General features: G+C 29.9%; 1 protein-coding gene across 1 annotated transcript in view; it reads left to right on the top strand.

Annotated features, from left to right (window-relative positions):
- Positions 1-16,206, top strand: part of PolE1 (DNA polymerase epsilon catalytic subunit 1) — a 136,597-nt gene that overhangs the window by 91,023 nt on the left and 29,368 nt on the right. The window contains exons 26-29 of the mRNA XM_075365929.1: positions 665-831; positions 4,002-4,338; positions 9,140-9,279; positions 14,062-14,191. Coding sequence (XP_075222044.1) covers positions 665-831; positions 4,002-4,338; positions 9,140-9,279; positions 14,062-14,191 — 774 coding nt within the window. The remainder of the gene's footprint in view (positions 1-664; positions 832-4,001; positions 4,339-9,139; positions 9,280-14,061; positions 14,192-16,206) is intronic.

Here is a 16,206-nt window from a genome sequence, read left to right as displayed (position 1 = left end):
AGTAATTAATTTTTTTGAAATTTTGTTTTTAATTTGTTTTATATCTTTTGTTACAAGACAGTAATTTTTTAGATTTATTATAACTATCCATCTTAAATATTTTATTTCAAAGTGTTACACACAATTAATTTAATCTGGGTAAGTTATTTGCTGGCATATGCCTCCATTGCACTGGACTAATATGGTTTTATTTAAAAAAATTAAATAAAACTTAATTAGATTTAAAATGTGGGAGGAGGAACCTGCACTGGTAATTTTCTATTGGAACAGATGTTTTCATTTTTTTTATGTAGTTTTAGAAATGCTGCCTGTTAACAAATAAGGTGTGTTTTTTAACTCTTTATTTAAGTATTTTGGAAAGTACTACATGTATCTACATACAATGTATTTAAATTGAAAATACCTTAAAAACTATTACATAGAATACATTAAATTATTAAAGTTTAAGATTTTTAGTGTAGAATCTGTTATTTTATTTGAAAAATTGTTTATTTTTTCTTGCTATTGCAATGTTTTTTTTAAAATTGTGTTTCTGATTAGAAATATTACTTCTGATGATGAGTTAAACTGGATACTATTGTAAAAAATGTACATATTATTTTCAAATTCATATATGTGGAAGTGTAAATGTTATTAAACATTTTTTAATTTATTTTTTTTACAGAGAGGGTTCAGAAACTAATTCAATCGGTAATTATCCTAGTGATTTAAAATTTGAAATTCACATAGAAACAAGTAATCAAAATGGTTGGCGTGTGATTCAAAGAGCACTTCAAGCATATAAGGATGAAAAAAGAGGACCTTCTCTTATACTGTTTCAGTCACAGAAAGGTAATAATCTGTTAACAATTTTATTAATCTTTTCCACTCCAATTTTAATGGGTAACAAAAAGAAGTTTATTTTATTTGGATTATGTTTTGGGTTTACAATTCAACCTAATCTTCTAGGTCACTAGGGATGATTGTGATTATAAGGAAGAAAATTAATTAGTAACTCATTTTTATTATCTGTTTAAAATTTCCTTTCAATTTTCAATTTAAGTACTAATATGAGGTGTTTATTGGAAATTTCTTGGATTAAGCTTAAAAAAAGTAAATTAGCTTTCCTTTTATAACAATCCTTGTCATCCCCTTCAAAATAGTTACCTTATGAGCATATACAAGATACCAGCACCTCTTCCATCCTTCAGAAGTGTTTCCTTCACAAAATAAAGGGACAGCCCTTTAAACATATAGGTCTATGTAGGGTATAGTGCTGGACAGCAGGCTGTCCAGCACTCCTTCCATTATTTTTTTTTTATATCGTACATGGTGTCAAAGCAGTATCATTTAAACTTCAGTTTTAGTTTAGGAAGCAAAGCAAAATCATAATGGAGTAGATCCAGAAAGTTTGGAGGATGTGAGACAACTATCTTATACTTTTTTTTAAAAACTGCGTTATTTTGAAAAGTTCTGCATGAGCACTGTCATGGTGCAACTGCCAATTTTGTTTTTCCCACAATTCTATCTCCGTTGCTGCTTATCTTTCAAACACCCCAAAGTATCAAAATAAAAGTCAGAATTCACCATATATTTAACAGAAACAAATTCTAGGTGAACAATATTTTAGACGTAAAAGTACATGGTGAGCAGCATTTTATTGAGCTTCTGACCTGCTGTGCCTTCTTTGTTCTTGATTACGCATACTATTGAATACTGTTGATCATAACTGTAAATCCATCTTTCACCTCGTTCCTAGATGCAAGAAAGATCAGTGTTACCATATTGTGAGTTCACAGCACACGCGTAACACACCACTGCTTTTGATCAAGTGACGAGAACCGAGGGACAAACTTTGCAGCAGCAACACGACACATGTTTAAATTTCAGTTAAAATTTCTTGTCAGATCCGATAACCAATTCCAACCATTACACAAGTTGTTTGGTGATGGTCCTCATAGTTGAGCTTCTGAATATTTTTCTTAATATGTTCTGTCATTTTGGTTGTAATAGTTCACTTTGAATGATCATCATCTTCAACTGACATTCCCTTGTCCTTGAAACTAGTGTCATTCAGAGATCTGTGTTTGATCCTATGAATCTTCTTCAAAAGCCGCATGAAGCATACCAAAAGTCTCAGTAGTCATTTTACCCAATTTCATACAAAATTTTATTCAGGCCCATTGTTCTTGGTTAATGGCCATTGTAGTAGTAACACAAAATTAAATCTGTAGCTGGCATGTCCACACACAGTATGATGCCACTCAGTGAAGTGATGGAGTGGGGTTAGAAGTAATGATCTCCAGTGGTTCCATACATTACTGTCGTAATATACAGTTGTTGCGAGTAAAGTCTGGGAACATTCTGGTACCACCTTGTACAGATTAATATTGTGGCTATAAAAATGACATTTATTTTATAAATTGATGAGTTGTATGTTACATCTTTCATAATACAATCCTTACAGATTTATTCTGGATTTGAATAAATAAATTCATTTTCTTGCAGACTTTTATTTAACCCTTTAAGTTGTAAATTAATTTTGTATTACTTTAAGTGTACTACTTTGTTAGCCACAAGACAATAAATGCTGTTTTGACTAGTAAATCTGGTTCCTTTGTTATATAGTATGATTTCAAACAACTGTACCTAGTATGAATCACATGCTGTGACATCTTATGTGTGAATTGTAAGTTTGTGACAAACACTGTAGTCAAATAGCAGTTTCAAATCATGCATATACGAAAAATTGAAATTTATTGAATTTAAGTAAGCTTTTGAAATAAAAAAGTTATAAATTTTAGTAGTAATTGAAGAGATTTATAATATTAATATAATAGTAGTAACTATATCGATTTATGTAATCTATTTAGTTATAATTTATGTAGTAAGATGGTATTATTCATAAAATGTTTGGTGTATGGTGAAATAACCTAAAAATAATACTTTTAAAAAGTTCATATTGGTTAAAAAAAAATTATAATTATGAGCATTTTGTAAAACAATATTTTAAAAATTAAACAATTTTGAAATCATGTGTAAAAAAAATAAATCCATAAACATAGCACTTGGTTAATCCATTTGTAAAACCAATGTGATGCATCTGAGTACAGATATGTTATAAGCCATCTAAATGCTGATGTCTCATAAATAGAAACCAGGCATTCCTCTTTTGTCTTTATTGTCAAACAAGAAATAAAGTTTTATTCTAGAACACTTTCATGGCCAATGTTGCAGTTTATTTTCACAATAATAATTTTAAGTAATAATAAAACTTGATGTAATAATATAAATTTTGTTGAAAGCATTTTGATTAAATTTGTAATAAATTCTCGTTCCTCACCAAGCTACTTTTCTTCTATCTTACAATCTTCATTGTCTGCATTATTTTTAATTGTCAATATGGTACACTAAAGATGTTAATTAATTTGGTGACTGAAAATTGACTATTTTGTTGTAACAAATCAGAAACTCGTATATATGAGGGGTTTTCAATACTTTCGAGATAAATTGCTTTTTATTATTACAGTTTTTATAATAAAAAGCAAAATTGGCATTACAAATGCGTTACGATATGGTAAAACAAAAATGTTAAAAGGTCAAATATTTTGTTGGAGTTGTTTTGACTCTTTTTTTATAAAGTTTAATTGCATAATATTGTAACAATATATTTCTTCATTGTATTTTTTTCAATGTATCATATTGTATTCTTTTACTATATTCTAGTTTATTTGACTATAATTATGAAATGTGAGCTTTTTCTTTTCTTTAGTAGCACGCAATATGTTTTTTCCTACAGGCTGTAATATTACTTGGTATGTGATTAATAAAATGATTTAGTAATATTAACCATTCCTTTTTTTATAAATAGCAAACATAAATACCATACAGATTTTCATATAATACATTTATCATGTATTATATGAAACTATATGACTGTATATTTGGAACTCAGATCTCCTTAATGTTTAAAATTAGTTTTTGGTAGTAATGCTATTATTATAATAATGAAATCTTTACAGAAATGGATAGTCTAAATCAGATGTTGCCAATCCTTCAAGAGTTTCCAGTTGTTAGATTACAAACAAATACAATGGAGCACTTTCAAGATGGACTTGATTGGCAACGTTCTAGTGCTCGAACTCTAATTCGGCATTATCTCAGTAGTGAAAGTATTTATACTTTATTGGTACATCAATCATGTTACTATCAAGTACCAGTTGGTAATTTAAAAGATGATCAGTCTATTCATGCGATTGATCTTTTCTATGCACGTCATCTTGTCAAAAATAATTTTATCACTTGGTGTTCTCCAAATAAAAAACCTGATCTTGGAGGACGAGAATCTGATGACCAAAGGTAAGAAATCAATTTCAGAACTTTTCTTTACCTATTCTGGATCAGTCTAGCACCCTTTTTGTACCTGCTGACCTAATTTAACCTTTAATTTCTTACTATTTGCCTTCCAGTTTACACTTTCAATACTGTTTTTTTCTCCATCATTCTGTTAACATGCCTAAACCATCTTTAATCTTGTCACCCTCTGTCACCTGTGTTGTACTTTCTGTATGAGAGCCCTTATATTTGCATTTCTCATACAATCCAACTTTCTTTGTCTTGCTTGTTGTGTTTTTGAGAAATTGAAATTTCTCAGAAGTTTAATTTATTTCTGCCTTTTTAAAAGCCTCAGCACCATGTATCAGAATTTGTGTGAAATACACCTTATGTAAGACTTCCTTACATTCCGTAAGCACTTCCTTAAACTATATAGGCCCTTTTACAGCGATGGAAATTTCTTGCATTTTGTACTCTTCTTCCTATCTCTCTGCTGATCTTTCCATCTTCTGCTGGTTCACCAACTGAATGTGTAAAAGTTTTTACCATTTAATATTTTCACCTTATACTTTTAGCTTTTCTTGTATTGCTCTCTTTTTTAGTTACCATAGTGTCTTCCTCATTACTTTACTTACTTTCATATCCTATCCTTTTGTTCTTTCATCGCATACACAAACATATTCAAAAATTTTTTTTTTAATTTATAAAAAATCTTTGTTAACAAAGAGCCTTTCTTTTGTTTCCCCTGTTCTTGTAGGCTTAGCTTCACCTCTTCACAGTTAATACTTTTGCTGCTTGGGAAGTAAATGCCTTATCTCTATCATTTTCATAATTCTCAATCACTTTTTTTTTTAATTTATATTCTTTCTCCAGTTATGTTTAGATAAAAAGTTAATAAAATTTTTTTTTCAAGTCCCAGTTTTGATCATTCCCACGCATTTGTCACATTCAGCTGTTTCCTCACCTTCATATTCTTAAAGGCTTTGCAGATGTTATCCTCATTTCCAGTATTTATCTGATATTCTTTCACTTCTATTTCCTATGATGTACCCAAATCCACATTTAGTGCTCAAAGTATCTTCTTCATTTCTCTTACCTCTTATTCTTTCAGCCTCTACCAGTATGTTTTCTCTCAACCTTTACTGAAATTCAGCCGTTCAAACACTTCTCTTAACCTCTCATACCATAAAGTAGTTTCTTTTTCCTAATGCTCATCATCATCAAACTTCTGAATACATTTTCGTTAATATCACTATTTATTTTCAATATTTTATTCTAGTTTACAATATGGAATGTGTTAAATCAAAATGGTTTAATTAGATATAGACTTAATATATATTATGTTTATTAAGAAGACTTTATTTAGGTCTTTTGGAAACTATGGTACCAGTAAATATCAGTACCACCGACATACTGTAATCAATTATGTATACAATGAACTATCATCATTATCAGTGATGAATAGATTGACTTTCCTGTAATAAATACTATTTATGGTTTCCTACCTTCAGTTACATAACTAGACTATTTTATTGGGAAATATCTACCTAATAAAATAATGCAATTTAATAGTATGTTAAATGAAAAAAAATGTGAAAATATTTAGCTTTGTTTTTTCTGCTTGATGGTCAGTATTGCCAAGATTAGATGCCTGAGTGCTAATTGGAATTCACAACCACGTTATATCAATATCATGGGCATTCAAATCAGACCTGATTGCCCCGATGTGACGCGTCCAATACTGTAAAGCGAAACTTCTTTGTAATTTTGCAACTTGAAACATCTCAAGGAGCCCATTTTAAAAACAAAAGAACTAAGGATAATTAAATAAATTTAGACAGGTTTTTTGCACAGCATTAGGCTTTCGGTTAAGGGCCTTAGTAGTCAATGCCTTATAAAAATTGTACATTCAAATTATATGATTTATTTTGTTTAATTTATACACAAAAATATAAATTATAAAAAAAATGCGCTTAAAAAATGACTGTCATAAAGTTGTTATGATTATCATGATCAAGATTAAGATTATCTTAATTAAGATAAAGTAATCCACGGGTACCGTGGATAACTAGAAACTTAAAAATATAATGAATCCGTGAGACTTGTTGGGGGTCTCAGTTCAATCAAATGATTCCATTTTAATGTCGTCTAATCCATGTGGCAAGCTCTTCATATTTGTTTTTAGTCCTGTTAAACTTTTCTAAAAGAATCAAATAATGAACATTTTTACCATGATTTTGTAAAACCATAACAAAGTACTTCAAGATTCTCAAAATTTGATTTCTTCATAGTCAGCCTGTCTCTTTAACCTAAACCAGAAGCTTTCTAAGATTGTTTCTTTAGTGAGTCATATATTTTCCATTTTTTGTGATCAAATTTCACTATAGTTAATCAAATTTCATGTTTAAAGTTTCTTAGTGGGCAGCCGGGTGCCAGCCCACTAAGAAGACTTGACAGCGCTAGCACACTAAGCAAGCTCGACCTCATTCAAAATGTGGCCTTAAGGGTAATCACATGTTACAACAGTGCTAAATCTAAAATTTCAACATCCTATGACTAATTGTTTTTGAGTTGTGCTAGATACATTACATACATACAGACGTCATACCGAAACTAGTCAAAATGGATTCAGGGATGATCAAAATGGAGTAGTCAATTTGCTTTTCTGAATTCAGAATTTTTTTGGAAATACATAAGTCTTTGGTGTAAGAACCTGTACGAATATCAAATCTTTCAACCAATACGGTCTTATTAGATTGAATTCCAGTCCATTTAAACCCTATTGCTTTAAGAATTCAACATAATATTCATGTAATGTATTTTTATATTTTTTTCATGTAAAATATTTCACAGTTGAACTGTAAAATACATTATCATCCTTCAATTTTTTCAGTATTTTATTAACAGAAGTTAAACATTTTTCTGAAATTTGAAAGTGGTTGCTTATATTACAGATAACATGGATATTAAAATCATCAATTCCTGTAACAGGTTTCAGCCACTGAGAAGTTTTCCTTGGTGTTGAAGATGCTGATGAACTGCTGCAATTTTTTTTTTATTATTCATTATGTGAGTGATAGACCTATTTGAGATACCAGTGGCTGCACTAACATGTTCTATAATTTTCTTAGGATTAATTATAAAGTCACCTTTCTCTGCTTCCTCCCATGAACTTTATTATGACATTAACCACAATATCATGGGATTGGCTATTGAGTACTTTATTTTCCCCAATTTTTGGCATTTTAAATTTTACTTTCCATCTAAACTATTCAAATATATCACGACAGTATTAATTCATGAAAAAATACACAGCACAAATAATAAACCGGATACAAAAAATTAACTGTTATAACCTGACTCAAATAGTTTACAGTAAAAAGGTGAAAAAGTGCTTGCAAATCACTGAAGCTGACAGTTGTATAGAACAAACTGAACTGATTCGTAAGATTTGCAGTATGCATACATTTGAAGACATAGGCAGTAGGGAAAGTTTGAGCAATAACTAATTATTTCCAGTTTTAATTATCAAGCAAATTTTAGTTTCTGTTATATTTTACTACTGCATCTTTAATTTATTTACGGTAATGAAAATAAGAATCAAAACAAACATGACTTAATTAGTCATTTTACATGACAAGTAAACTAGCTATTATAGTTATATAATAATTGTAATGAGTCATAACTATCACAGTTGTTATTTGAAATGACTATAGACGATGAGCTGCTGGTGAAGGGGAACAGGAATTATGCTGAACGAGCCATGCGCTAAGTGGATTGCCGACAACTGTACTTATATGTGCCAAACAGTGATCTGACAGCCATTTTTGAATCTTGAAAATTCATTTTGATTTTGGCCCAAAAGATGACATACTTTATATAGAAATACATGTAGGCATAAATATTTAATAATGATTACAAGCTTAGCATTTTATTATGGCGGTTTAAAACAAAACTGTATGGTTTGATTTTGTTGCAAACAGTATCAGTTTGAACTTCCACAAAAATCATATGAAATACCCAGAAATTTTGCTGTTTGGGCAACAAATATTATCATCATTTATGGAAATTCCATCTATGTACTCATCAATATTATGACTTCAGATAATGATTAAAGTTATGTCGTCTACAAAGATGGTAACAATGGATTGGTTCAAAATTTTGAGGAAAGTCATTAATAAACAATAAAGCAAGGAACTTTTCTCTACAGCTCAGCTTTCTACATCTTGAAGTGAGAACCTAAATTTTATGTGTGTTCTTGTTAAAAAAAATACCTGTTTACTGTTGGAAAGTCATGACAAAAAATTGTAAGCAACTCCTCTGATATCGTAACTACTAAACTTTTTTTATCAGAAAAAATGTGAAACTAAATCAAATGCTTTACTGAAAGCACAGAAAAGTTGAAAATGAGATTTTTTTGTTATGTTCACAATATAAAATATGTTCCAAAAACTGGCTGTCAGTAGACAATTTTTTCCCCTAAACCCATACTGAAAGTTTGTTTATATCTTATGCTTTTCAAGAAATGTTAAAAGTTTATTTTTCATAATTTTGTAAATTATGTACCAAATCTTTCTTAAGGAGAAAAATAATGGAAATTTTAAGGCAGCCTGGAAATAATCCTTTGTTGAAAGGTTCTAATGAGAAAAAAAGGAACAAAGGTTCCTTTGTTAGAAAGGTTCATGAGAGGAATAATAATAGCATCAACAATATTTAAAATATTGCCAGGGATTTCATAAATGCCCACAATATCATTACTCTGAATACTTAAAATTATCCACATTAATAACCTCTTCATAGACTTATTGTGTTTTTGTTTTTCTAGGTTATTAACAGAAGTACAAGAAATGACCAGTTTGGAAAATAATAAACCAGGTTGTTATTCTAGTGTATGCATTCAGCTGGGAATTGATAGCCTTGCTATTAGTGCACTGCTTCAGGCTCACCAAATTACTGAACTTGAAGGTACATATTTTGCATGTGTGCGTGTATGTAATAGCTTTCTGAAAATTCAAATAATTCATGAAAATACTGGCCACTTTGCCAGTTAATCTCAAAAAACAAGTTAACCACCAAACGCATTAGAGGAAAAAAAACTAATACCAATATACGACTTTCACAAAATCCCACATCATCAGTCGGTACATAATTCTACAATTACATCAGCAAATAAAAAACAAGGGAAATAAAAACTTAAAAAACAAGGTCTAACAACCACAAAATTTGTAACAACACAACTTCACTGCTGTACTGGAATGATATAAATTTAAAACATCACACAACTACATTTGTAAATACTGTTGCCAACTTCTACAATCCACTGTGTTTTTAATTAAAACATCATGTTCAAAAACTATCTGTTGGTTAATCATTTCATACTTTTGTTTAAATTTATAAATATAATTTTTTTTAACTATACTTATTTTTTTTATTGTTACAAATTTCTAAATTATTTTTATAATCAGTAATGCTATGCTTTAACTGCAACAAATGATCGGCCATATTAGACATCTCTGTTTCTGTAAGCATTGTAATGTGCCATAAATCTTTTTATTTATTTTTTTTTTATTTGTTGTAATTATAAAATTATGTACTGACTGATGCGAGATCCCACGAAAGTATATACTACTTTAATAAATATGTTTTGTTTTTTAGGTTTTCTCTTTTTTTATTTAGTGGTTAAGTAGTTTTTAATATATATTTATGTATGTTATGTATTTTAGTTTTTTTTTTTTGTTTTGGTGTGTTTTATAAATAATAATTATTTGATTAAGTGTGTAATTCTTGTATAGCTTATTGATGTTCATCTGTCTTCATCATATTTCTTACTAGCAACTACCTGCAGCTTCACATGCATACTTGATTGTAGCTACTACCCTTGAACGTCCATTTGTCTGATCTTCATCCTCGGGAGTTGTGGATGCTACTTAAAGTTCAGCTTGCAGTTTTTTTATGGAAGCTTTTTGTTTCTCTATAAAAAAGAAAGAAAAAAAAGATTCATTGAAATTGGTGCAGTAGTTTTTGTATGATTGAGTAACAAACAAATAAACTTTCAGATTTATGTATTAGTACAGATTTATATATCAGTTAATATATTGGTATGAAAATGAATGCTTTTAAGAATGTTCAAGTTCTTATTTGCTTAATCAATAACATCTTTTAACCAGAAGAATCTCTAGTTACTCCATAATGAAAGTTATCAGACCCTTCTGTATCACATTTAATTTTTCCATCTTTTAGCTTTGGTAATGTTTGCTTGAAGTTCTATGTTATATCAAGAAAAGTTGAATATAATTTTTTTTGTGTTAAGTTAGCCATATCCTTCATAAATATATATGAAAAGAGGTGGGGCAAAAAATAGGCTAGGCTTACATTCAGAATTGTTTGAGATTTTCTACATCCCCAAAAAAATTTGAGTTATCCTAATGTAATTCAGTTAGATTAGATAGCTAGTGAATATGTAGGCATTAAAAAAAAATTAATTTTTACCTTCACCAGATTTAAAAATTAGGTTAAACCAGTTCTCTATCAAGAAATACCTTGAAATTCAGTTTCAGTCTGTATTTTTCATCTTAGATCTTTATATTTTGTTAATTTATTTCATAATGTACTAATTAAACGAATTATCATTTACTTACCTTTATTGTGGGGACCAATATACTGCTATGCCTGCCAGCATTTCTTCAAATAAGTAGTCACTATAATGTTGGTGCTGCTAGATAAACTTAGTCGTATACGAGTACAAGTCCTCTACTTGTGCCAAATTCCATTTGTTTATGGTGTTTTGCCAATCTCTATGTGCTTTCTGTCATTTTTTTATTACTGGTTTTAGGGTCTAGAAAATTTTTCATGTGATTAACAATTAACATAAATGCCCAGTAAATTTTCTTAAGATGCCCTCCACTCCACTGGTCAGAAATTATCATCCCTGGTCTGATACATTGCTGAATGATTGATATAAGCATTTCAGCAGCTCTGTTTTCTACTGTGATTAAAAACCATTCTTATTTTTTATACAAATGCCCCCAAACACCGATTGTTAATGCACTACTCAGCACTGTTTTTCCTGAATGAGAAAAGACTCATTTATTCAACAGTTTATCTGGGGGTCACCGATCATTGCATTACTATATAACAAATTGCATACATGCTTCTCATGTATAACTTCCACAGTCCACTCTTGTATCTTTATTAACTTTACCTCAATTTCAGAAAATTTATCAGAAAGTAGGTCTTTCAACTTATTATAAAAAATGAACTCAATTTAGATCCAATAAAGAAGAAATTCTGTCTTAATTGCTTAAATTTATTATATATGTATTTGTGCATATCAATCAACACCATAATGCAGTTTGTAAAATCATATCATGGTGGGAATACAACTAGAATTATGTAAAATATTACACTAGGGCAAGAATCCAATCATGTTATTTTCAGTTGTCAAACTTATAATACAAGTACACTAATTTATTATCAACGATACTAAGATAGTAATGCAGTGATATAGTTGAATAAAGAACTAACGAACAATAAACGTATGAACATGCAACATATGTAGATGGAAAATATGCAACATATATTTCTGAATATTTGTTTCATTATATAATCTAAAACATTATTATAGTTGTAACTCACTAATAATAATATTATAAAGATAAGAAATAGAAGAATATTTATGTCATAAGAAATTCATTTCTTGACAGATAATCATATAGATCTAAAAATTCTTATAAAAACAAAACAATATAAATATTTATTTATGCTTTACCAAATTATTTGCTTACCAGTTCAGGATTTTGAGACCTGTGTTTCTTGAGTTGAGCATGTGATATTCTGCTCATTATGCAGTAGAGACCTAATTTCATTGGTGCTCATGGCCAGCCCAATTTTATTTATGGGAGGGTGAATTGACAAAGTACTTTAAATACTGACCAACTTATCCCACATCATGGTGATACCACTTCACTTAATGTTTTGTGAAACCCTTGTCTTCAACTATGTTGAGTGTTGGATAGTATGACCAATGTTGGGTGTTGGATAATTATTAAGAATATTAAGTTGTAGAATAGGAAAGTAATCATACAATTTTTCTTTAAAAAAATATGCACAATGTTTTTCTCTAGATATCCTTATATTTTTTTCATAAGTTGTGTACTTTTACCAAGATAAAAGTAAAAAAGATTGTTATTGTTGGTAATACTCAAATGATCATTAGTAAATGATTAGTTTTGTAATTGTACATCTTATAGGTAGGGTTTTTTATGTTTGTAAAATACATTCTTGTTGATTATAAATAAAACAGAACCTCTGTATAATACAATGATCCTTGATGTCATTGTTTATCTGTTAAATATTTCTGAATCTACATACATATATAATTAAATATAAAAGAAGATACCACCACAGAAGTAATGTAATGGAGTTTTTGTACATTTAATTGAATTAAAACTGCAATATATTTTAATTGTTGCTTAAATGACAAATTTAAACCCTAGATATGAAATTTCATGAAAATTTATCCATGGCAATTTTGACAGTTTTTTTTTTGAAGCAAGAGTAAAAACAACCAGAGGTGAATAAAAAGTGAATAGAGAAAATTCCTTTATTGAGGATTCTCATGAAATAGCCAATTTTTCCAGTAATGTGTCTATTGTAGGAAAGTTACTGAAAAACAAAGATATTAAGGATAGAAGACAGATAAAGAATTTTGATATTTATACAGTAAAATTAGAACAGATGGCCAAACCGAGGAAGGTATCTAAATCCCTTTTATGGCTAGCAAGGAACGTTCATTCATGAAAAGTGCCACTGATGTCAAATGTAGGTATAATTGCTAAAAAAAGTATTAAAAATATTTTTTTTATAGAGCACAGTTTTTATGATAATGAAATAGAATCCAAACAATACCTGAAAATTAAAAATATTCTGGAATTTTTTTCCCATTAAAGAGAATTAAGGTATTTAAGTGTGGTTTCACAGAAGAATAATAAAAAAATACCAATTTCATTGATAAAGTTTAAAATTAAGAGATTTTATGATGTGGTGGTGAAGAACTATTAACTGAAGTATCTTGTAAAACAATGAGAAAAATTGATAATTTTTAAAGGATAAAAAATACAAGGAAAACAAAAATTAGGTATCAGTGAATTTAAGACCTTTGAGTTTTATATTTTAATTGTCCCCCTTGCTTTAAAAAATATTACTACAGATACCCCTTTACCATCGCATCTCAAAATCTCTTAATTTTAAATTTTGTCAGCAAATTTAAGGAAGGAAGGTAAATGATAATTTAAAAGGAAGTAAAAATAAAGTACTTATTGAGGCTTACACAATGTAAATATTGTACTGGTTTATTTCTACAACTTCCTGTTGATTGTTTAGCCTGCTGAAGTTTTTTGTAACATCTACTTTTACCTACATACATCTAAAAAAATGCTAGTTTTACCTAACTATATTTTAAACAATGCTTGGATTATAAGTAATTTTCAGTATTTTTTTTTCTTCTAGCTTTGTAATTATACTCAACAATTACATTTTGACTCACATAAGTGTGTTTTGGTGTTTCATGTTTTTAAACTTTATGTTTATTTTATTTTATGTTTATTTTATTTTTAACAATAATGGTTTTAAACACTAGAAATAAAATTATATTATTATATAAAATAAAAGTATATTATTATACCTCTTGAGTAGTAATCTAGTTGTGTGTTCATGTTTCATAAATAATTTTTTTTTCCTTTTTCATAGGTACCAGTTCAAGTACATCATTTGACTGTATGCCACAGTTATCTATTGAGGAAATGGTTGCTGGTCAAGGCCCAATAATATCTGGTTATGATGAAACAGCTCTAGCTAGTTCTGCTTTCAGAATACTTCGGTAATTAATTCTATATAAAATTAATATTTATATTTTTTACAGTAAAAAAAAAGTGGCTGTTGAATTTTTTTAGGCCAATTAATATATTTTGTAATTAATCAGTATGTCAGTTTATATTTTAATTTCTGGTTGATGTTTTAGTATTCATGTTTCTTGGGTAAATAAGTAAATCTTATTCTGATCCATATATTACAATACTTTACTGTGCAAATTAACTGGGACAAGCTATTTTTTCTCTAAATTGTTATATGATTGCCAGTTATGCCTGAAACTGGTTTTATCTGTCCTGTGGAGTTGTGACTGCTCGACCTTGACAGTAAGAAAGCAGTTTGACTGGTTTTAAAGTGGAAGTAGTCACCTTAGCTTCAATTGTGAGCCTTTGAGTATGGCAGATAGATGTTAATTTTTGCACTCTGTGCAACACATGTTGCTTTCATGTGTTTAAAAATGGATATTACTCCAAGCTATTGCGCAAAAATTATTGCTCTTAATTACACTTCTGTGACAGTGAGAGATATTGCTTCTGCAATTAGTGTAGGCAAATCAAGAATTCTGACAACATTCAAAGAATCTGGATCATCTTTTCCATAAAGGAGAGGAAGATGTGGGCGCAAATGGAAAAGTACTCCAAGAACTGATAAAATTTTAATAAGAAATAGTAAAATTGATCCAAGTAAAACACACTCAGAACTTAAAGGAGATTTATTGGCAACTGTTTTTTTTGTTAGTAGTTGAACTGTATGCCATAGGCTTCTGGAAGCTGGCTGGAAGACAAGAAGACCAACAAAAAAACAATTTTTAACTCCTAAAATGAAGAAAAAACATTTAGCATGGTCCCAAAAATATAAATCATGGACTGCTGATGAGTGGAAGAAGGTAATTTTTAGTGATTTTCAATTCACAGATGAGGTAAGATAGCAATAAAGATATCCATTCCATTGCCCATGTTTGATTTTGTAATGGTATGTCAGCAGTAGAAAAACTACTTTTCTGCAAACCAATAGAACTCAAAGCAACAGCACTTGCATTATTTGCTATCTTAAATGATGTTATGAATGAGGCAAGCATAGAGTGGGAAAATTGTGTTGGAATATGCACTAATGGTGCTCGTGCAATGTCTGGAATATTCTGAAGTATACAAGTATTTGTGAAACAAAAAATCTCCACAGTGTGTAAGGACACATTGCATGATCCACCAAGAAGCTCTGGCTTTCAAAGAAATGAGTCTTGATCTGATGTGCTAATGATGGTTGTTAACCGTAGTATGAGGGTAAGTCAATTATTATCTGCAATTTAGTTATATTTTTGTTTATGTTGGTAGTACTGTCATGTTGCGTAGATGACGCATGCGTGGTTTAATTATTATGTCTGTGCAGGTTTGATGCTGCTAGGTTAGTTCCATTATCACTGCCCTGCTGTTAACCATGGCTGCTCCGCTTTCTGTTTGCACCAAAGAAGAGCAACATTCAGTGATCCGTTTTTTGTGATCGGAAGGTGTATCAGGGACCGAAATTCATCAAAGACTTTCGGTACAGTACGGGAACATTGTGTGTTGCCACAACAGAGTGTCTACAAATGGATTGAACATTTCAAAAATGGTCGCACAAGTGTTACACACGATGAAGGAGCCGGACGACCGTTTACCACCACAAATGAGGAAAACATTGAGCATCATGCACATGACGTGGCTTTCTTAGACAGACGACTAAGTATTGATGAAGTGGCACATTGTCTGCAAATTAGTCATGGTTCTGCCTATGAAATCATCCACAACGGACTTGGGTTTCATAAAGTCTGTGCAGGATGGGTCCCAAAACAATTCACACAGTTGCATAAACAAACACGCTTGGACATCTGTGAAAACTGGATTTTCTGCGGTCGCTGCTTTGAAGACAAAATATAAATCTCGGCTAAATATAAAAAAAGAACTCTAGTGTTTATTTCTAATATTAAACCTTCCTTTGAAAAACTTTGCTCTGCAAGACAGGCCTAAGGGAGTCATTAATAATTTTTAA

The sequence above is a fragment of the Lycorma delicatula genome, chromosome 5, assembly GCF_047948215.1.
Source record: "Lycorma delicatula isolate Av1 chromosome 5, ASM4794821v1, whole genome shotgun sequence".
In the NCBI taxonomy this organism is placed as follows: Eukaryota; Metazoa; Arthropoda; class Insecta; order Hemiptera; family Fulgoridae; genus Lycorma; species Lycorma delicatula.
This window is presented reverse-complemented; position numbering and strand designations above follow the sequence as displayed.